We start from the raw sequence: 23,300 nt of genomic DNA on the forward strand, positions 1-23,300 counted from the left end.
AGGATATTTTTCCTTATTTAACCAAGCCCTAATATTTGAAGTCTGTCAACTTTACAAAAAATTTTCTTTGATTAAAACCTTTCTGGAAAATGATCTTGTGCCCAGACCACTGTCACTGTTGTTCCACATTCTTTAAAGAAAGAATAACTGATCATCTCATTGGAGTAAGGCAAGTGCTATTACATCATAAAATATGAGAGCCAATCATGTTCCAATATGCAAATTCCTGCCATGCAATACTGATTTACTCGGAAAGGGGGTGGGTGTGTAAGGTTGGAGATTTGCATATTGTGCTGTAGATACTTTTCTGCCTTTTCCTGCTGGAATATTCATTATTTAATTAAGGATAAAAATTCTACACAGTAATTTTTTTTTCTAATACACAATTGAAATTCACTAACCAGCACAAATGACTGATATGAGCTGTTACTTTGGCTTGTCCTGACCTCCATAATGTCCCTAAATGGGCTTTAGTTCTCAGTCCTACTATTTTTGGGCCAGAGCTAGTGTGGCTTTTGTGTGATTTCATCCCCTCACACACAAAATCACTTTGTCCTTCCTGTTGCAGCATTCATGACCCCATGAGAAGAAGGCTGACATTTTTTTTTTTTTTTGGGAGAATCACTGCCTCACAAATACGGCCATTCATTAACCACGTGCAGTATGTGTGTATTGAACAAGTCTTTACTGAGTCATGGGGCATGAGGGGTACTGGGTTCACTCTGTCTTTCTCTGTCTCTTCTTTTCTCTGCTCATTTCCATCTCTCTTGGCCATTTCCTCTCTTCATCTCTCCTAATTTACTGCCTTTTTCCTTATGGAATCCTCTATATTCTATTCGAGACATTTTGCCCATCCCCCTTGTGCACACATGCACACACCTTTCACATTTTTCTCTAAGTATCTAAGAGCAGCTGGTTGACCTCGGTGGTCGATCCAAAGGCCTGACCCACTTAGCCAAGCCCAAGCCTCATTACCGACTCGCCGCTGGTGTAGAGGGGCATTTCGACAGGGGCAGCAAGGCTAAAGAGAAAGCCAATCAGCTGAGAATAATTGTGCAGTTTAAGGCTACACTGGTGAGCTAATTAAATCCAGACAGCCAAGGATTCTACTCATTTATTTCTTCCACAGATCTCTATTCATGACCAACGCCATGTGCACTACCCAGCTGAGCTCGGTTTGCACCTCAGCTAGGAACACGGCTAACACCATCTCAGAGGCTCATTTTGCAAGTCTAAAGTCACTGCTCTGCTTCTCTGTGCATATTGTGGAGGAAAATAGGTAAGGTTTAAAGACTGAAATTCAAACCTGTACTTGTTAGTTCATGTCTCTGGTGATATTGCGCACGACGGGTCAGTACCGTTCACTAAAAAGACAAAAATCTCGTTTTTTTTATAATCTTCCATCAATCTTAAATCATATAAGGTTGGATGATGTGATATGATATAATATGATATCACAATAGTACAGTAATAGTATCAACTGGTGTCAGTGCATAATTTTCCTCATTTTATACTTGAATATTTTTGCAAATATTGTCTATAAACGATCAATACATTTATGGCATTTGGCAGGCACCCAAATCTAGAGCAAATTATATTTATTCCATTTATACAATTGAGGTTTAAGGGCCTTCCTCAAAGGCTCAGCAGTGTGGTGCTGCCAGGATTTGAACTCACAACCTTCTAAGCAGTAGACCAACATCTTAACCACTGAGCTAGCAAAAAAACCAAAACCAAAGCTTTTCACAACCTTATCTCGAATAATACAACTAGAACTACGTCCAGCCACAATCAGGACACAAGAGACAATGGTCTCACTCTTAAATACGCCGTGTCATGAAATAAAAAAATGCTTTATAATTTGTGCTTCATGGCATCTTTACGTAAAAAACGACGCATACAGTGGCACAATGTGCGCAGTTTAAGGGAAGTGTAATGTCGTTTGTTTGTTTTTTAATTCCCATCTGCTCCTTTCAGCCTTCCTTGAATAAAAAGATTCCAAATGTGGAAGTACACAAAGGTTTACATGGGTATTAGTAATCTATTTAACAGATTATTGAAAGGAATTTTATTCTGAGCTAGGGTTAGGGTTAGGGTTAGGTATTAACCCTAGCCCTAACCCTAGGTATTAATTAATCCATTAATAACCAATCAGCTGGATTGATTATTAATGGATTATTGGGCTGCATGTAAACATGGCTAAAACACTACTGGATTATATATAAAATAAGTTTCATTCATATAGCATTTTAGCAAAGCCAAGGAATGCTTTACAAAGATAATTACAAAGTAATAAAGGCAACCAAATGGGCTACTAAATGAATACAAGATACACCAATTAACCAACCGGATGTGGCTCGGCATGATGTGTACGCTCAGTCTCTTTGGCATTTTGATTAACGTTCACCTTCCTGTCATAGACATACGGAGAAGCGTTTATGAATATTAATCTACTCGGCTGTTAAATACCGTGGAATCTCATCCATCTCGAATAATTAGTACTGACTAACATATAGGAGGACATATGGTCTATACGAATAAACAGCTCTAAATGAGCTTCCCCCCATATTACCCCTTAATAAGGCAATCTGTCATTGTGTGAAAAATACAAATGCTCCACTGGTCCCGTTCTGGCTCGGACACAAAAGGGATTGAGGGAACGGTCTAAGTGTGTGTGTTTCTGTTCTGAATAACCCTCAGAGCTGTGGCGAAGGGTTCAAATAGACTCTCTACCATCAATGCCCTGATTATGTGCCGACGATCCTCGCTTTACGTCACTCTTTGGCACGCAAAAAAACACCGCGAGGGGAAATTCAGTGCTGGAAAATCGGCCTCGAGCCATCTTCAGACACTGACTAGTGGCATTTTGCTCCAGGCTCTATGATTCTTTGAAAGCAGGATTTGTGCTAAACATTCTCAGAAACACTTCGATCACATTTATTCATTCATCATCAGTAAGCGAGCGCTTCATCCTGGTCAGGGTTCACACTGGATCCGGAGCTAATCCTGGGAACTCTGGATATTTAGAAGCCTCGATTTGGTGTTTAGTGTGAGCTAAATTGTTAGCAAAAAATGTATTTTTACACGATATCCCCCAAATGTAAATATTCCTAAAATATATAGCGACTAAAAATAATATAGTACATGATTTTGAATTTAAAAAATAATAATTGTAAGTGGAAATAATGATGAGTCATGCCATTTCAGTTGCTAAAGGCAATGTTAGCTTTCTGATGGATGATTGCTAGCGCTGATATAAATGCTACGTGTCTTTCAGAAACCACACGGGTGGTCATAATATTTTCTAGATGATTAGACTAGAACAGACACACATGCTAACCTGCTGTCATATTTTTCTCATGCTGGTGAGAGCTTAGCATAGCTACAAGATCTTAGCAGCTCTGCCTGCTAGCTAGCATTTAGCTGACTAGCTATTAGTGAATATTAAAAGTAAGAGAAGTTACGGTCCAAAATGTGCCATAATCTTCAATTTTATCATTCAAAAATATCTAAAACATGCTTTATACAAATGATTTATCACATTTGATTCTACGACCATCAAATAAAAATGACATTATAGCAGTAGAATGTGCTGCCTGTGCTGTGTATCAGTTGAACATGGTGTATGTGGACTAAGAGCAGTGAAAACATGTCATGTTCTCCTCTTCATCAGTAGCTGCAAGGTGAGGACAGGGAGAACAGCTGCCATTTTAGCGTAGAGAAGCGTGTCAGATGAAGGCTTTCCTGTAAACGACAGCCCAGCCATTTTAATTACCAAGCAAAACACAATGTTTCTCACTCCAGCTGTCTCCACTTTCCTTCTTCTCTCTTTATAACTCATCGCACTGTCGTTTTTACTGAACTTCAGTTAAAAACAAATCTCTCAGTATCCGATGCTTCTTTACTTTTAGCTTGAAAAAGAAACATATTTACTCTCACATCCTACACACAAAACGTGTCATCAAAGCCTTTTAAAAAGCAGGCATATGGAATAACCGGCGTTCACCAGACCTTTTACACAACAACAGAATACCTATAAAATGCAACAATCTTGTCGGAAGTGTAGAAGAAAGCAACTACTGTGTCTGGGAAACTGTCAATACAGAATGTCGGAAGAAACCCCGTGTAGTGTAGTCAGTACTGGTGAGATAAAGTGCTGCATGACTAACTTACAGGCCCTTTTTTTACCGCTCGAGCCGTAGCGATAAAAAGCCGAGTGTCAGCAGGGATCTCGATGAGCCAGAGTGCTGCCTGGGCTTTTTACAGCCATTTCATTTAACCCTCATGATGATACGCAGATGATAACCAGAAACCTCTGCATCTAAAACATACATCAAAATGTCTGTCAGGTATTGTGCCTCTCTCCGTGATGCAATCCCTCTGGATGGAATTTTGCAAGAAGCTGTAATGAAATACACGATTTCTCTTTGAGACGTGCCATCGCTCATATCAAAGGCGATCCAGCTGCCGCCCGGTGGCATATTGCAGAGACAAATTGCATCCACAGCGTCCTTCGTTCAGCGGCAAAACTGGCACTTTGACGTGCCACTCTTGACTTTATCTTGATTAATCATTTTCCACTGGAAGGAATCCAGCATCAAGTAAACATTCCTATTTGACTCGTTGTACTGAAAGGATGATTGATTGAGAACCCAAATATTATATGTAAATGGTCTGCACTTATATGGCGCTTTTTTTAACCTTAGCGGTTCTACAAAGCGCTTTACACTGGTTCTCATTCACCCATTCACACACACACACACACACACACACACACACACACCAATCGGGAGCAACTTGGGGTTCAGTGTCTTGTCCTTGCACACTTCGGCATATGGAGTCACGTGGGCTGGGAATCGGACCACCAACCCTACGATTAGTGAACAACCCGCTCTACCACCTGAACCACAGCCGCCCAATATGTATTTGCTTGTGTAGCCCAAACACAGCGCCCTCGTCTGTTTTATATTATATGAGCACCATAATCAAATCGATGGAGCAGAATAGGACTGAGATGCAGGGTTTGGTGCATAGACTGACCTCTTGTTTATTAGTCTCAGTCAGTCCTCCAAATACACGCTGCTGCTTCTTTCCAGCTCCGGAGATCGGTGTTTGATAGAGTCTGCTTGGCTGCGAGGCAGGAGTAACAACACAGCAACTGTAGGCTAACTGAGTACAGAGACATGAGGCATGCCCTGCATTTCAACACCGTTTTCATCATATTGGTTCATATCGCCTTTGTTGGTTGGAAAAAACCTTCTACTTCAGAGGAGGATGTAAGAATAGACCCTGTTTACACCTGCATTGAAAAGATTTCGTCTTTACACTTATATGTAATGACCTGACAGTTTTGTGATTTTACTTAAGATATCAAGCCCTACGATTTTACACTCAATTTTTCACCTTTATTATGATTTTTTTAATACTATTAAGCAACATGTTGCCTTGAAATATGAGTACTTGAAATATCGTGGTAAAGTCAGCAGATTTAATCCCATATTTGGCAAATATTCCACAGATAATCATAGCTGCTAACAGTGGTGTTCTTTTAAATGCCGTAGTAAGGTATTTTTTAGCCATGTATTTTTGTCATCGCTTGGAAAAACATTCATATCCTAGAAAAGCAAATGTTTGTGTACATTTACATACAAGAGTTCTCAATTAAGTGAACCTTCAAGTCATATAATTGCCAATGAGTCACTCCAATTATATATACGTATTATGCTGTCGAGTTTAAATCTCTTATTTATCAACCATATTGCTCTGCCAAGGTTGAGTGCAAATTTGACTGTATTTTAGAAAACAGCTGCTGTACATTTGTTTGTCTCCACAGCACATGTTTGTGTTTCCCTGCTCTAAAACACCTCACTCGGCTCATGGAGAGTTTGATAATTACTTGTTAATTGCTAGTCCTGAGCTGAAAGGTACGTCTGAGCAGAGACGACCCGGAATGATCTGCAGAGTAAGAGTAAAACAACAACAAAAAGAAAGTTTCAGTACGTCACGGAATAAAGAGCATCCCAGTGAAACGCAGCTGATTAAGGCACTCAGATTAAATTGCTTATAAATGTCTTATGAAGCTCGTTAAGACAAACGCGCATTAAAATGCAAACAAAACTCAGAGGCTCATTAAAGTCTTGAGGATTTCACAATGAAGACTGAGTACCAAACTTAATTGCAGCTCGTCCCCTGCTGAGTCAAGCCGTGTGGGTCCTCCTGACTGAATTCCTAATTACAGCCAATGATTAAACAGCCAGTCACATTACTGTGGAAGGCTGTATAATATCCCTTCCCATGAGAAGAACTATGGATCAGGAGAGATATCAGCACCGCTCGGCCTGCTCCTAGATCTCACCAACCACTCAGCCCAAAAATGGTTCTCACTTTCAGAGGAACATAACCACAGGGCTGCTAGACTCTCCCTTCTGAACGGTCAGGAGGTGTTGATCAACTTTCTATAACAGCTCTTTTTAACAGTCTATGGTCAGTGCTGTTTTGTTATGCCATGGGAAAGTCTTCAGGATAGAGGACGATGCAATGCGTTTTGTGGTTTCTTAGTAACAGGCTGCTTGTTGTAGCTGCTACAGCGTAAGTGATAACAGGAACTAACTCGTTTCACTGACATTCCACAACATTAAATGTAACTATAAACGTATAAAAAGTGCAATGTGTCGTTTTTTAAATAAATACAAAATGTAATTCCAGTGGTCTAGGACAGAGGTGGCTAATATCAATATAATATCACCCTACCTGCCTTTGATAGACAGACAGACAGACAGATAGATAGATATAAAGGGGTCTGAAAAGTCGCTAAATTGGCAACGCTGGTCTGCACTGACAGCTAGATAAAAACTAGGCTAAGCTCCGCCTCTTCCCAGCAAAAAGAAAATACAGAGGGAGAGGGAATGCGGGGTTTTTCATTTATGCACATTCTATTTGAAAAGCAATAAAATACACTGAGTACTCAAATGACGCCCTGTCTGTGTTTTTTTTTTTTCATGAAAACAATTTGAGCACCCCTTCCAACCTCTCCGGGCCCCCCGGGTTGAGAACCACTGGTCTAAGAGGAATAAAACACTTAGGAATGTACTGTTAAAGGAGAGGTTACAGAGGGATAGCAGTAACTCTGCTTTATCACACCACCCTGTTGTTGATTATTTTCCTATAAAACCACACCTCATACTCTGGAATCAATCTAGTAGATAATAGACTACAGGATAAACATCTGTAATTATGCATTAATCCCTGAAAAATGTACCACTGGAAACCGATCTACTGCACAATATCATGTAAAAAATTATATTTTGCAAATTGAAAAGTCCATCCATCCATCCATCCATTTTCCATATCGCTTACCCATACCGCAGAGGAGCCTGGAGCCTATCCCAGGGGACTCAGGGCACAACCCATCGCAGGGCCGCAATCGCACACAGAATCAAATACCCATTCACACAATATGGACAATTTAGAGATGCCAATCAGCCTAAAAGGTTTTTGGTCTGAAGAGGAAACTGGAGTACCCGGAGGAAACCCCTGGAGCACGGGGAGAACATACAAACTCCACACACGCACATCGTGGAGGAGAGATTTGACCCCCAACCCTGGAGGTGCAAATTGAAATGTTGTTTTTTTTAATCTTGCATTCTTACAGGGCTGCCTAGTGGCTCAGGGTTCTTAAGTGATTGCTTATAGTACTTATAGCAACAAGCAGTCCTGGCAAAGATCCAGAGGTTAGGGTTAGGGACAGGAGTTCCTGTTTGTACCCTTTATTTCAACTTGATTCAAATGAATTCAAACAAAATGCTACCATATTGCCACTGTTTGTTATAAAGTTGCACATTTCTAGATTTAGTTTGGCTTATTAAATTGTTTATATGCAACGTTTTAGGGGATTTTCTTTAAAAAGATGAATGAAAAGACGAACAGCGGCTTTGTCAGTGAGGACGCATGCCACGGTCACCTCTATTTCCTCACGCTGCTCACATGAATGGCTTCGATAGTCAAGAACGGCCACAAAAGCCTCAGTCTGTCTTTCCCTCAATGAACTGAAAGCATTCCACATATTGTCTACCAGGGTTGCCAGGCTGGGGAGAATTTATTTTTACCTATTAAATGGCGGCAGTGACTCAGTGGTCAAGCGTTTATTCTAGCGACTGGCTCCAGCAAAAACTCCTTCAGCCTCAGCTAATACGAATGGTTCAAATTCAAGTGTGAAATGTGTAAGATTACGTTTTAAAAGTGGCAACAAGAGAAAACATTTTGCCGAAATAACCTTTTACATCGGCTCTCATCAAGCTAAACGACACTGTGTACTCATTTTTAAAGTTTGTATAGATTTTCTTCTCCCTTCATGGTTGATGATGGTTGATTTCTGGAGAGTTTGAGGAAAAGTGTTGTGCATTAGCTAAATGTTTAACAGGAAGGACTTGTTAGTGAATGTGCTGAGATAATATATATATATATATATATATATATATATATATATATATATATATATATACATACACACACATACATATTTTATTACACACATATATATATATATGTATGTATATATGTATGAATGTTTATATATATTTATCTATATATATATATATATATATATATATATACACACACTGTACATGGCTTGCAAAGATATGCACTTCCACTTTAATAGGAACATCTGTACACCTGATCATTCATGCAATTATCCAATCAGCCAATCACGTGACAGCAGCATAATACATAAAATCATGCAGATACAGGTCAAGAGCTTCAGTTAATGTTCACATCAAACATCAGAATGAGGAAAAAATGTGATCTCTGTGACTCATGGCTGTTAGTGCTAGACAGGCTGATTTGAGTATTTCAGAAACTGATGATCTCCGGTGATTTTCACACACACACACACACACACACACACACACACACGTTTACACAGAATGGTGCAAAAAAACAAAAAACATGGAGTGAGCATCAGTTCTGCGGGGGGAAATACCTTGCTACTGAGAGAGGTCAGAGGAGAATGGCCAGACTGGTTCAAGTTGACCGGAAGGCTACAGTAACTCAAATAACCACTCTTTACAAACAGGGTGAGCAGAAAAGCATGCACAACATGCCAACCCCTTATAACAAAAAGTTTTACATGATGATATTTTTTTTAAGTATCATCATGAGACAAAAGCTAAAGAAAACAAACAAAACAAAAAAACAAGACAAACACTGTTTCTCCAGGTTGTATGTTAGGCTCTTTTCTCTTTTTTCCACTCATAGAAAAAGGGTTCCTCGAGGGTTCTTGGAGTAGTTAATGGTTAAACTTTCTAAACAGGTTCTATTTGGAACCATTTCTGTAAGTGGAGACCAGCTAGACACCTTCGTACACATCTCACTTGAGAGAATTATTAAAAAACGTGAACAATACACTTTCATTCAGCGTGTACATAAAAATAGCACACGCTCTCTCTCGCTCGCTCTCTCTCTCTCGCTCTCTCTCTGTCTCTCTTCCGTTTTTCTATATTTTTTTGTCTAATAGTGAAAAAGAATGCTCAGTTTTATTGATTGCTACCTGCACGGCTACAATTACCGAGATCATTCTGTGTCATCATCACACAATAGATCAGCCATACATCTTACAATGAGGTGAGCGAGGAAAATCCGGCAAGTCTGTAATTGAAACAAAAGATCTCCAGCGAAAGAAATGGCACTTCCGTTTTCTACTGTATATCGTAATTGCCCCTTTGCCATCAGCTGTACTTTACCCAAGAGGCAGCACTGAGGAAGACTGTACTGTGGGAAATGGATTTAGAGGACAAGACTTTTTTCACTCAGCCTTTCACCAGCCATGTGGTCGATTAATAAAGTCTGTGACAGCTTACATTTCTGAAAACCTGTCACGAAACACCAGGGGATCTTACATCAAAGTTTGCTGAAAATCCTGCAATATCTCGGACAGATAAGCGTCACACATTTCAGCCTGAGCTGTCAGGAGAGTAAAGTTCCTGATAACAGTAATGTAAAAATGATTGTATATGTCGATAAGTTAAAAGTCGTCACTGATTTGGATTCCTTGGCGTTTAGTGCTGCATGAAATCTTTCTTTGCATGCTATAAAAGTATAAAAATAACCACCTGGAATCCTGTTCAGAATTTCATTACAGTGCTAAAAAAAATATATGTATATATATTTTATATATATATATATATATATATATATATATATATATATCGATTTTTTTATATGTGTATAAATATCTTTTATACACATATAAAAAAATTAAGAATTTTTATAAAAAAATTAATATTTATACACATATTAAATATGTGTATAAATATTTTTATATGTGTATAAATCGTATATGTATATATACATATACGATTTTTATATATATATATATATATATATATATATATATATATATATATATATATATATATATTTATTTATAGAAAGATTTTTTTTTTAAGTATTTTAAGTAATTTAATTTAAACTCCATATGAAATGGCTTGAGAGCTGTGCGCTTAATCCCATACATTGATGCATCTTCTTTTTGAAACAGGAGTCAGAGTGAGAACGCGTTGAAGTTCTTGACATACACAACTTTCCGGCACTGAACTGCACCAAGCTGATAAAACACACCTCCAAAAAAAAGAACCGCCAAATTTCATCCTCTTCCAAATGAAGTGAACCATGTTTACTGCTAACGTGCTGCTTCCGAAGAGCAAGATGTACAACCCAGGAGAGGGGAGCATCTTGACCAAACGGAGCCCAGACCGAGTATCGAGTGCATAAATGAACATACTTTTCAGAAGGTTGACATTTCTCTATTATAAATCCTTCATTCTAATATTTCGAGATACTGGATTTTTGATTTCCGTGAGCTGTAAGCCGTAATCATCGAGATTAAACCAAAAAAAAAAAAAAGGCTTGAAATATTTCACTTTATGTGTAATGAATCTAGAATCTATGAACGTTCCACTTTTTGAATGAAATGACGGGGAAAAAAATGAACTCTTCCACCATATTCTACCTTTCTGAGATGCACCTGTATTGTTATGGTAACGTCAGGACTGGTATTAAATAAATCTCTGAGAATATGACGACGCAAACAGAGACTCAGATACTGAACTACTGCTAGCTTACAAGCAGTTAAGTAACCAGTTAGCCAGTGGTAGGCTGTTTTGGATGTCAGCAGTACATGAGAGCATTTACAAAATCCTATAACTATCCAATCATATTCCAAAATCCTGCTATTTTTAAAGTAGGTAACGGTATGGAAATGCTCCTACTCCATTTCAGTAAACTTTTTATTAAGCACATTTTAAGATCATTTTAAGGTGTTAAAATGAAATTCAGGGCTGCTTTGGTTGATCAGCTAGAGAATGAGTATCAAGCGTTCCTCTATTTAGTGGCCGAGGGGTTTCCTTTACTATACGCTTTATTATAGTACTTCACAAACGACCGGCGATAATCGCCACTGTGTCATTACATGCTCTTAAACAGCCGTTTCATTGCTCTCATTCAGAGTAAATTACAGCTACGCTAATACGCGACACCGTACAGTGGGTTAAAAAAAAGCTAAATAAATGTCACCGGGCTTCTCAGGGGCTCACACAGCAGGATCGGCGGTAATACGCCAGCCCAGGAGATAATATGAACAGCTCTCGGTGTGTAATATATAACAGCTTCTTTAAAGAGAGGTTTCACACAGATATACTGTAACCCGCGCACAGGTTCAGGCTACGTCCACAATAATCCGTAGAAATTTGAAAACACGTCTTTTTTTCTACGTTTTAGCCTCCCGTCCACATCGAGACGGCGTTTTTTTTAGTCATGTGACGCAGTCATGTGACCCATCCAACTCAAAACAAACAAGGTGGTGGACGATGTTGTACTGCAGTTGTTGTGCCTGCTATCCAGTTTGATAGCTTTGTTAAAGATCAATGGCACTCTGTACGACCGTGAGATTGAATTTTTAATTAAACGCCTGACGGAAATGACGCCGGCCGAAGCTTCTTACGTTTTTACACACTCGCAGGACGGCCACGTGAGCGTATACAGCCGTTTCAGTGCGGACGAGCGATTTTTGGAAAACGTTTCAAAACGCCCGGAGTAGACCGAGAGCGTTTTAAAATGAGAATGCAGTTTTCAGATCTATCCGGATTCATGTAGACGTAGCCTTAATCACTAGGAACCATCCAGTGTGGAGAACTGATGTGACTCACCGCTGAAGTGCCACAAACTAGGGTGTGAATCAAGGCTGGTTCGTGCTATAAGCGGTTGCTTAGCGCCTCCGGACCAGCAGGGGGGGCCGTAAAAAGCACATTTCACTATCATTTTGGCGAAAAGGTTTACAGATAAGGCAGTTGCAGCGGGCCCATGTCTAGCGTGAAAAGAAAAGAAACTGGAATTTATGTTCATATCTATCTGGGGTGGGAAAAAATGCAAAAACGGAAAAGGTAGAAGAAGGAACGCAGACTCAAATTAGCTGTAAGAAATGAATGCTAATTAAGTGGATTAAGTCGACTTGTTTACTTTCTTGCTTCAACTCTACATGCTAGCTAACAAGCTAGCTAGTATCTTGCATTAATTCTTAAACCTATTTTGATTCTGCTTCCCTTCAGTTACTTTTACCGTTTTGCATTTTTATAAAACTATTTTACAAGCTAGCTAATATCTACAGTAAGAAGAGACTTCCAGGCGGTGTTGGTCAATCAATTTGCTCATCTCCCGTTTTATTGGGGAGAAAAGGCTTCTCTTTTTCATATTTTTAAGTATTAACACGTATAAGCGTACTCCGGTGTTAAACTGCAGAGCTCCTATGCAAAAACGTGTACAGATTGGCAGGTAATATAATATAATATAATATAATATAATATAATATAATATAATCGGAGTATAAACGCCACTGGACATCGTTGCAATCAAAGATCGTGTAGAGACAATTGTTATATCGCACATGGCTAATCGAGGTAAAACTTTCTCTGTGAATACGCTAGCTAGCTGTCTTAGGCTTGTAACTTCAATGGATCCACACAGCCGTAATTCTGTAAAGGAGCTTCGGCTTGTTGACTTGTTGAGTTAATGTTACCATCCCGAAGTTATTAATTCCATCCATCCGTCCATTATCTGTACCGCTTATCCTACACAGGGTCGTAGAGGAGCCTGGAGCCGATCCCAGGGGATTCGGGGCACAACGGAGGGGGACACCCTGGACGGGGTGCTAACACATCGCAGGGCACAATCACAAACGCACACACACACACACTATGGGCAATTTGGAAATACCAACCAACATACAACGCATGTCTTTGGACTGGGGGAGGAAACCGGAGTACCTGGAGGAAACCCCCGGAGCACAGGGAGAACATGCAGACTCATGTGCACACAGGGTAGAGACAGGATTCGAACCCCCAACCCCGGAGGTGCGAGGCAAACGTGCTAACCACTAATCCATGCCCCAAATTATTTATTTACCCTCATATCCTTATCCATTTATAGTAGCACCACACTCTCATTTGTTCTCTCTTGAAATGAATAAAAAAAAATAGAACTTGTTACATTATTAATAAACCACAAAGCTCTCCGTCCCACGAAAGCCTAAAGGAACAGCTTTATCCCTGACTACACGCTGTCCAAAAACGGTACATAAACATCTCTTCACAGCAAGCGTCACCATATCCACAACCGCAAACGGTCCTTCAACGCGTTCACGCAGAGCGTCCGCTTTACAAATCCCTGTGAATTAGCCGTTACTATGGAAACGATAATGTATCAGAATGAGTGCATTAATATAAACCTGTGACTTGTCTTACAGCAAGAGCTACTGCTGTTGTAAAAGAACTCTCGAGTAATAAGATTTGAGCATTCGACGGCGCTGTGGTATAAATAAATAAATAAATAAATAAATAAATAAATAAACCAACTCGGATTAGTAGTTAGTAATAAACTCCATCGTGTAAAGCCAGGGATTCTGCTCCGAGGACCACCGTCGGCGATGAATGCTCAGCCCAAGAGCAGATTCGTCTCTGGTCTCGGATGAGCCGGAGGGAACCCGAGCTCGACACGCGCGTTCCATCGCACGGCACATTGTCGAGCAGATAAAGGAAGGGATAAAGCCGGGCCTGAAAAGCTCTCCAGCAGATGGTAAAGACAGTGAACGTGAGCAGTCTGAGTCAGGAGCACCAGCTGTCACCCATTGTGGCTTCAACAACACATACACACACACATGAACACACAGCTGGAATTTGACTCTCCACTGCACCTATGGTGATCTCACACTTTCTGTGCCACTTTGCCAGAACAAGCGCTCATTTAAGCTAGGACAGAAATGTACTCCATCACAGTGACACACTGTAATCTTGTGCTTTGTAATTGCACTGCATCCACTCCTGATACGCTCCTCATCAACAAATCTCTCTCTCACACACACACACACACACACACACACACACAGGCCACGCAGAAGTGTCTGCAAAACTGAGCTGCTTGTTATTTTCTTTTGCTTGATTTTCAGCCCATTTTTTCATGCTTGCCTCAGCTTTCTGTGTCAAATCTTTTAAGCTCATGACTGATGGTAAAAACACTCTCTCTCTCTCTCTCTCTCTCTCTCTCTCTCACACACACACACACACACACACACAATGCACAAGACAAAACAGGAGGGCTACAAAAATACAAATCTGTGACACTGTGAAATAACATTTCTGTACACCACATTTAACCAGGTTCTATGTTACTAAGAAGGTCTTTATGTTTCAGATGCTGATCACACACACACACACACACACACACACACACACACACACAGGTGCATCAGGAAACAACCTGTTCCTAGTGCCTAGGCTGTAACATTTCTTTTGCAGCACAGAATATTGATCTGGAAATGAATCTCACACACACACGCACACACGCGCGCGCGCGCTTCTCTTTAGTCATGCATGCAACAAGACTAAATGAAGAACCGCGTCTTGCGCGCGCGGGCGCGCACACACACACACACACACGCGCGCGCGCGCGCGAGCTTGTGGAGAAACACGGTGCATGATAAGATGCGCACTTTGCGTTTATCTCCTCACCTGGTGAAGACTCTCCGGATCCTGTGCAGCAGGCTGGGGGATACTGGAGCTGTGTCTGCAGGACTGGGCTCCGTGTTAGGAGCCACATGATTGTGGAGCTCGGGCTGAATCATCTCTCTCTCTCTCTCTCCTATCTCTCTCTCTCACGGCTGGAAACGTGTGTGTGTGTGTGTGTGTGTGTGTGTGTGTGTGCGCGCGCGCGAGTCAGTAAGCGCAGGTCATGGCGCTCTTTGAATTTGTTTTTGTATTTTTTTTTTTTTAACCGTCTAGCTGTCCATCATGCAGGTGAGAAAAATCAGGTGTTCATGTCCTGGAAGCGGAGGGAGGACGCGTGCGTGTGTGTGTGAGAGAGAGTGTGTGTGAGCGTGTGAACGCCAGCGCCGGACTGAAAGACTGCTCCGAGAAGATGAGCTTTCAATTAAAGAGGTACAGCATTCAGCCGCTAGGGGGAGCACTGTCACTATCTCTGTCACTCACTAGGTTTACATGGACAGCAGTAATCTAATCATGGACCTTATTCTGAATAAGGCAATATTGTGATTAAGGTGTTTACATGAGTCGCTTTTAGAATACTCCTTTCATGTTCAGGTTTTACGTGTTATAGAACATAGATCGATTAACGGCATACGTCATTACGTCCCCACGCCACGCCGTCCGACGTTCCCTCCAGAATTTCACGTATCGACATACAGTCGGTCTTCGTTATGGGACCGTATACAGTTCTGGGTGTTTTTATTTTAAATTTTACGCAAGCTTCAAGTGCAGTTAATTATTTGTCATGCCGTACGTGCAAATAGACGACTGCTTGAAGCCGTGGGCTGCGTCCCAAACCGCGTACTTACCTACTATATAGTAGCCGAGATACATGTATCAAGTAGGTAAGTACACGGTTTGGGACGCAGCCGTGCTCTCTTGTTTGCCGTCAAACGGTTGAGCGCTGCCGTGTGTGTACGTGTCCAGTCGCGAAATGCGGTGAAAACTCCCACACGACGTTAATAGTGTGATTAAGGTGTGTACACGTCTGTAATACACATCGACAACGCGACTAAAACAGGAATACTCCACACGTCTTAATTCGATGTGTGTTTACTTCGAGTATGACTTTAATCGGATTAAGGTCATCAATAATCACCGTTTACATGCTAGTTTCTTAATCAGCGTATCGTCTTAATCGGGTTCATATCGGATTATTGTTGTCCATGTAAACGTACCGACTGACTACGTTTACATGCAACTGGCAACGGTGCAAATGACAAATGAAAGACTTAAAATAAAAGACTTTTTTGCAGTTTCTTGATAATTAAACAAGCTGCAGTTTATTTGTAAGGCATATACAGAAATAATTCATACCGAAGTGGATTGTTTTTGTTAAAAAGCACACTGCCATGGGTTATTTTTCTTGTACAACACAAATTACCAACGATTACAACGTTCCGTTTATTAATGAACGACACGTCGTGCATTTTAACGGTTTATAGTGAAAACGTAACGTTGTGGAACATCCGAGAGACAAGTTACGTTTCTGTTATTATTTACGCTAGAGCTATGATAAACAATCATTCCTTCATCACCCTCTCCTTCTCTCTCTCTCTCTCTCTCTCTCTCTCTCTCGGTCTTTGAAAATACACAGCTTGTCCATTTCCAGAGTAACAGGAAAGTATGAACTCATTTATCCTGAAGACTTTGCTGCACTGGGAATTTTTGTAAAGCGCCATGACTGTTACAAAGTGTTGACACCTTTATTTTATTTATTTATTTATTTATTTAAATTTAGATAAAGTACTATTTTTTAAAAATCAAATAAGAATCATTTTTGGTTCTTAAAAGAAACGTAGCTATTTTTCTGAACTTGGAATTATGCATGTAATTATCATTTTACACAATAATGTTTTTTTAACCACTACACATCTCTGTACAAATGTTTTGAGATAATAAATAAATAAATAAATAAATAAATAAATAAATAAATAAATTCCGCATTTTATAAATATATTTTTTGCTACTGTAGAAGAAAATGTTTTGGAAATACACAGCCATTTCCTCAATCCCTGCTGTTACTGTCACCTGCTAATGAAGGCAGCAGACCTCGTTACACTACTGAGCAACAAAACTCAATTACATTGTCAAGGCCTGTGTAAGACGCTGCGTCGAATAAGTATACCGTCATCACTTTTCTTTTTGTTTAAAAAAAAAACTGCTGTGTACAAGTCTAGCAGTAAATTGAAGCCTTAGAGGAACAAGACCTCTAGAGTCTAACACCGTAGCAAGAACGGTAATAAAAAACACGGCTCAATAGCCAAAAACGGTAAAAAACCTTTTCATTTGCTCTCGTTATTTTCTTCAAGGAGAATACCTTCAACTGAAAAATCAAAAAGCTTGAGTGTCATGGATTGAAAGCCGTCACCACCTTGTGCAAAGTGCTGAATTTTGGACATGGAGAGTTTTCTATGATGAAGAATCGCCTGAGAGAGCTGCTCGGATTGATCCAGCTTCACAGGGCTGGAAGTTTCAAATGATTTCACAAGGTCATATTACAGCGTTGATATCAGTCCAGTGGATTTTTAGTGGATCAGAGAATTATTACTCACTAAATTCTTTATAACCACTAAAACACCATAAACCACAACCTGGCTATAAAACTCAATTAGGTCAGTGGACTTGCCAAAGAAATGCCTAGCTTCCCATAACGACCTTTTTTTTTTTTTTAGGAAATAATGCAGAGGGAAAAGTGCAAGAAGTGGTGGCTGGGTGTATTCCCGGGTGTGTTCCCGCCTTACACACAGTGTTCCGGGGTTACGCTACGGATCCACAGCGACCATGACCAGGAGAAAGCCAGTGAGTGACTGAAATATGTTTTACATGGCAGAACTGTGAATTCTATGATTTTTTACATTTTTGATCAATAGAGAGAGAGAGAGCGATAAATAAGATAGATAGATAGATTGATAGAGAAATAAATAAACAGATAGCTAAATAAATAAATAAAATAAATAAATAGCGAAATATATAAGATAGATAGATAGCGAGAGAGATAATATATATATAGAGAGAGAGACAAGATACAGATAGATACATAGATAGATAAAGAAAGAGAGAGTAGATAGATAGATAGATAGATAAAGAAAGAGAGTAGATAGATAGATAGATAAAATAGATATAGAGAGAAATAAAAAAAAGATCAATAAACAAATAAGAGATAGATAGATAGACAGACAGATAGGTAGGTAGGTAGATAGATAGATAGATAGATAGATAGATAGAGAAATAAAGAGTAGATAGATAAAAAGATAGATATAGAGAGAAATAAAAAAGAGATAAATAAATAAGACAGACAGATAGTGAGAGAGATAATATAGATAGATAGATACATAGATAGACAGTCAGACAGACAGACAGACAGATAGATAGATAGATAGATAGATAGATAGATAGATAGATACACAGACAGACAGATAGATAGACAGATAGATAGATAGATAGACGGATAGACAGACAGACAGACAGATAGATAGATAGATAGATACACAGACAGACAGATAGACAGACAGACAGACAGATATTTAGATAGATAGATAGATAGATAGATAGACAGACAGACAGACAGATAGATAGATAGATAGATAGATAGATAGATACACAGACAGATAGATTGATAGACAGACAGACAGATAGATAGATAGATAGATAGATAGATAGATAGATAGACAGACAGACAGACAGACAGGTAGATAGATAGATAGATAGATAGATACATAGATACACAGACAGATAGATTGATAGACAGACAGACAGATAGATAGATAGATAGATAGATAGATAGACAGACAGACAGACAGACAGGTAGATAGATAGATAGATAGATAGATACATAGATACACAGACAGATAGATTGATAGACAGACAGACAGATAGATAGATAGACAGACAGACAGACAGGTAGATAGATAGATAGATAGATAGATAGATAGATAGATAGATAGACAGATAGATACATTGACAGACAGACAGATAGATAGATAGACAGATAGATAGATAGATAGATTGATTGATAGATATCTATTTATAGATAGATAGATAGATAGATAGATAGATTCATTTCTTTCGTTGTTCATTCATTCACTTACTTACTAACTTACTTATGTAACCATTCATGCATTCATTCATTCATTGTCTGCCTTAAAATACCTATTAATCTTTGCAGTAGGTAATGAACACTGAAAAGTACTCATGCTCCTTTATAAGAGTTTATAACGGCGACGTGCTGGACCTGCAGCATGCTGCAACGCATCCTATCACCAATTTGAATATGAATTTATTGTGTTTCTGTTTAAAACCCAGGACATGTCACTGTTCATGAAGAGTCTCATCTTCCCTTCTACTGAGTTACACACATCATTCAAACAAGAAAGAGAATGTTAATTGAACACAAGGTTGGAGCCAGGAAAACCTTTAGAGGATAAAACAAAGCACTAGTTCACTTCACGTGGGCAGACTCAGTGACCCGAGAAACCTCACGTCTGAACTGAGCAGCTCGCTAGTGAGGCAGGAGACAAACAAGTCAAGGTTAGCATTGGGCAAATGTCAATATTTCATCTCATGTGCCCTCGACACACTTCTGTTAATGAGGCTGCTTCATTTCTAGTGCAGTTCTGTTTTTTAAGTGGGAGGGTTTTTTTTTTAGGTTTATATTATATCAGTTCATTCATTTCTGAATAGTGTAGTAAGATTTTATTCTATTTGTAGTTTGAGATTAAATATAGAATAAGATAGCTAGTGTTGGAATGAAGGGCCGTGAACATGAAATCCACTACAAAGACATATTACTTTTTTTTATTTGTTTGATGAGGAGAACGAGCTACAAAATAAAAGCTTCATTATTTCTTCAGTGGGAAAACACTTAGCCGGGTGTTGCCTTTTAACGAATTTACCACTCACCTTTTATCAGAAGTGATTTGTAAAGAAATTTGACAGCATAACTCCTAGATTCCGCTATAAACTGTGAATATTTTTTAGACATATTAACATCTTTATTGTGTTTTACTAATAATTCTGGAAAGCTTGATGATCAAGGGTTCAGTGGAATAGAAATGAAGAGATATTGAGCCTATAAAGAGCGTTCCTTCAACTTTCAGCACCTTCTCTCCTTCTTTCGATTGCACCGACGCCCCTGAAAACAGCTCAGCGCTGTGATTGGACAGTGATTGCATTTCTGTGTGTCACTATTGTAACACAGTGATGTCAGTGAAACGCAATGCAAAGGGGAATTGCAATCTCACTTTCTCTCTGTCATGCAATTTTCTCCATCATTTTTAGAGTAGATAAATATAAAAAAAACTACATAAAAAATGAGGTATTATCGATCACTGGGGAACAGTATAGTTTTTCATAGATTTATATCTAATTTCCTAATTCTGTTTAAAATAAATGCTTATATTTATTATAGTTACAGAATAAAACATTGTATGTTTTATAATAATAATAATAATAATAATAATAATAATAATAATAATGCAGCTACTACTACCACCACCACTTCACTACAACCACTACCACTACTGCTGCCACTACTACTACTACTACCACTACCACTATTACTACTGCCACTACCACCACTAATACCACTACTACCACTACTACTACCACCACTAACACCACTAATACCACTACTACTACTACTACCACTACCACTACTACTACCACTACTACTACTACTACCACTAATACCACTACTACTACTACCACCACCACTTCACTACAACCACTACCACTACTGCTGCCACTACTACTACTACTACCACTACCACTATTACTACTGCCACTACCACCACTAATACCACTACTACCACTACTACTACCACCACTAACACCACTAATACCACTACTACTACTACCACCACCACTTCACTACAACCACTACCACTACTGCTGCCACTACTACTACTACTACCACTACCACTATTACTACTGCCACTACCACCACTAATACCACTACTACCACTACTACTACCACCACTAACACCACTAATACCACTACTACTACTACTACCACTACCACTACTACTACCACTACTACTACTACTACCACTAATACCACTACTACTACTACCACCACCACTTCACTACAACCACTACCACTACTGCTGCCACTACTACTACTACTACCACTACCACTATTACTACTGCCACTACCACCACTAATACCACTACTACTACTACTACTACTACCACCACTAACACCACTAATACCACTACTACTACTACTACTACTACCACTACCACTACTACCACTACTACTACCACTACCACTACTACTACTACTACCACTACTACCACTAATACCACTACTACTACTAATACTACTACCACTACCACTACTACCACTACTACTACCACTACCACTACTACCACTACTACCACTAATACCACTAATACCACTACCACTACCACTACTACCACTACTACTACTACTACTACTACCACTACCACTACTACTACTACTACTACCACCACTACTACTATGGTAAATGGTCTATAGCGCTTTTTTAACCTTAGTGGGTCTACAAACAAAAAAGCTCTTTACTCTGTTTCTCATTTAACCATTCACACACACACACACACACACATACACACACACACACACACACACACACCAATGGCTGCAGAGCTGCCATGCAAGGTGCTAGCTTACCATTGGGAGCATCATTGGGAATCAAACCGCCAACCCCCACGATTAGTGGACAACCCGCTCTCCCACAGCTGCCCCACTACTACCACTACTACTACTATTACTACTAATACTATTAATAATAACTAATACAGGTTTTTTATTTACACTAAAAAAAACTGCCAATATTTTGGCTTCATTTTCAGAACCTTGATATAAGTTTCAAGACAAAACTCTAGACACAAAACTCAAAACGGTCATCACTTGTAACACAAGCTGTCCAATGTTCAAATCATTGCATTGTGCTTTCATATCTTTAAAGACCTTGCACTTCTAGAATCATTGGTTCAAATAACTCATTTATCATGAAATACCACAGGAACATTAATTTAGATCACTCACACACAAGATACCGATAATTTCACTGTGTAGTTGTTCGTCAATCATTAAATATTATAGCCCAAAATATGTCATACATGTTTCATTATGGTATTACACGTTAATACATCACTGTAAAAAGATGATGAGAGAGAATACTATAGACACAGTGGAATCATTGAACAAAATCTGAAAATTATTTATGAAATGCAATCAAATCACAACATAGCTTTCTTTGATTCAAAGCAAAAATAAATACGCTACAAAAAAAGCACAAAACTACAGCACGGTAAAGTGTCAACTGCAGTGTTCCTCACCTGGCTTACTGTAAAAAGCAAAACAAAGGATTCATTACAATGGATGTTTTCATTAGCCAAACATCTTGGGAAAAATATTCTGTCATGGCGAATCCAGGCCTGACACTGGTCTAGCCGTGATGTCACTGCATGTGTCATCCGTGGCCTGGAGAAGGGTGAGTTGCTCATGAAGGTGCTTATCATATACCTTCCACCTCCATGTGGAATAAATTCCTCAATCCGGTTAAGGAAAGGAGAGTATTGGGGTAAGTACATGGTGGTAAACTGTGCATGGGCCTGCAAACCATGCTTGCACCATTTGAGCATGGTGGACCCTGACATTAACCCACACAATGACATTACGCCAGGTCACGCCATCAGCTCTACAGACCTGATTTAGCTCATCAAGGAAGGTTGCAAGCAGATCTGCATTATATGATCCAAGACTAGATCTGCGTCCCAACACCGTATCTACCAATATAGCCCCACACATGGTGATGATGGCCCCACGTTGTCCGGGTTGGACAACCAGGATAGTTGCCTGCTGGCCAACGTATTCCCACATCTCCTCCTCGTCTTGGCCTCGTCGTCAAAAACACTCGGCTAACACATTGTTGAACGTCGTCATTGTCCGAGATGTCTGTAAGGCGAATATCATTTCTGGCCCAAACCACAGCCACAGCCCACAGCCCTCTTTTGTTTGTCAGTCAGAATTCTGCCTCTCTGTAATATCAAATCTGAAAACATGAGTTGTGTCCCAAATGACGCACTATACAATATGCACTTATACACTATGTACTTATGTACTATGTACTCAACCGTGTAGTGCATGAATTTTATAGGGTTGTTTTTTCATTCAACATCAGAGTCTGTATAGCCCCTCCCCCTCCGCTACGTAATTAACCA

General features: G+C 39.5%; 1 protein-coding gene across 1 annotated transcript in view; it reads right to left on the reverse strand.

The window, feature by feature from the left end:
* Positions 1-15,307, reverse strand: part of slc35f1 (solute carrier family 35 member F1) — a 107,341-nt gene extending 92,034 nt beyond the window's left edge. Inside the window, exon 1 of the mRNA XM_053613838.1 lies at positions 15,057-15,307. Coding sequence (XP_053469813.1) covers positions 15,057-15,169 — 113 coding nt within the window. The 5' untranslated portion in view covers positions 15,170-15,307. The remainder of the gene's footprint in view (positions 1-15,056) is intronic.
* Between the last annotated feature and the right edge of the window lie 7,993 nt (positions 15,308-23,300).

Source organism: Ictalurus furcatus, chromosome 25, assembly GCF_023375685.1.
Source record: "Ictalurus furcatus strain D&B chromosome 25, Billie_1.0, whole genome shotgun sequence".
Taxonomy (NCBI): domain Eukaryota; kingdom Metazoa; phylum Chordata; class Actinopteri; order Siluriformes; family Ictaluridae; genus Ictalurus; species Ictalurus furcatus.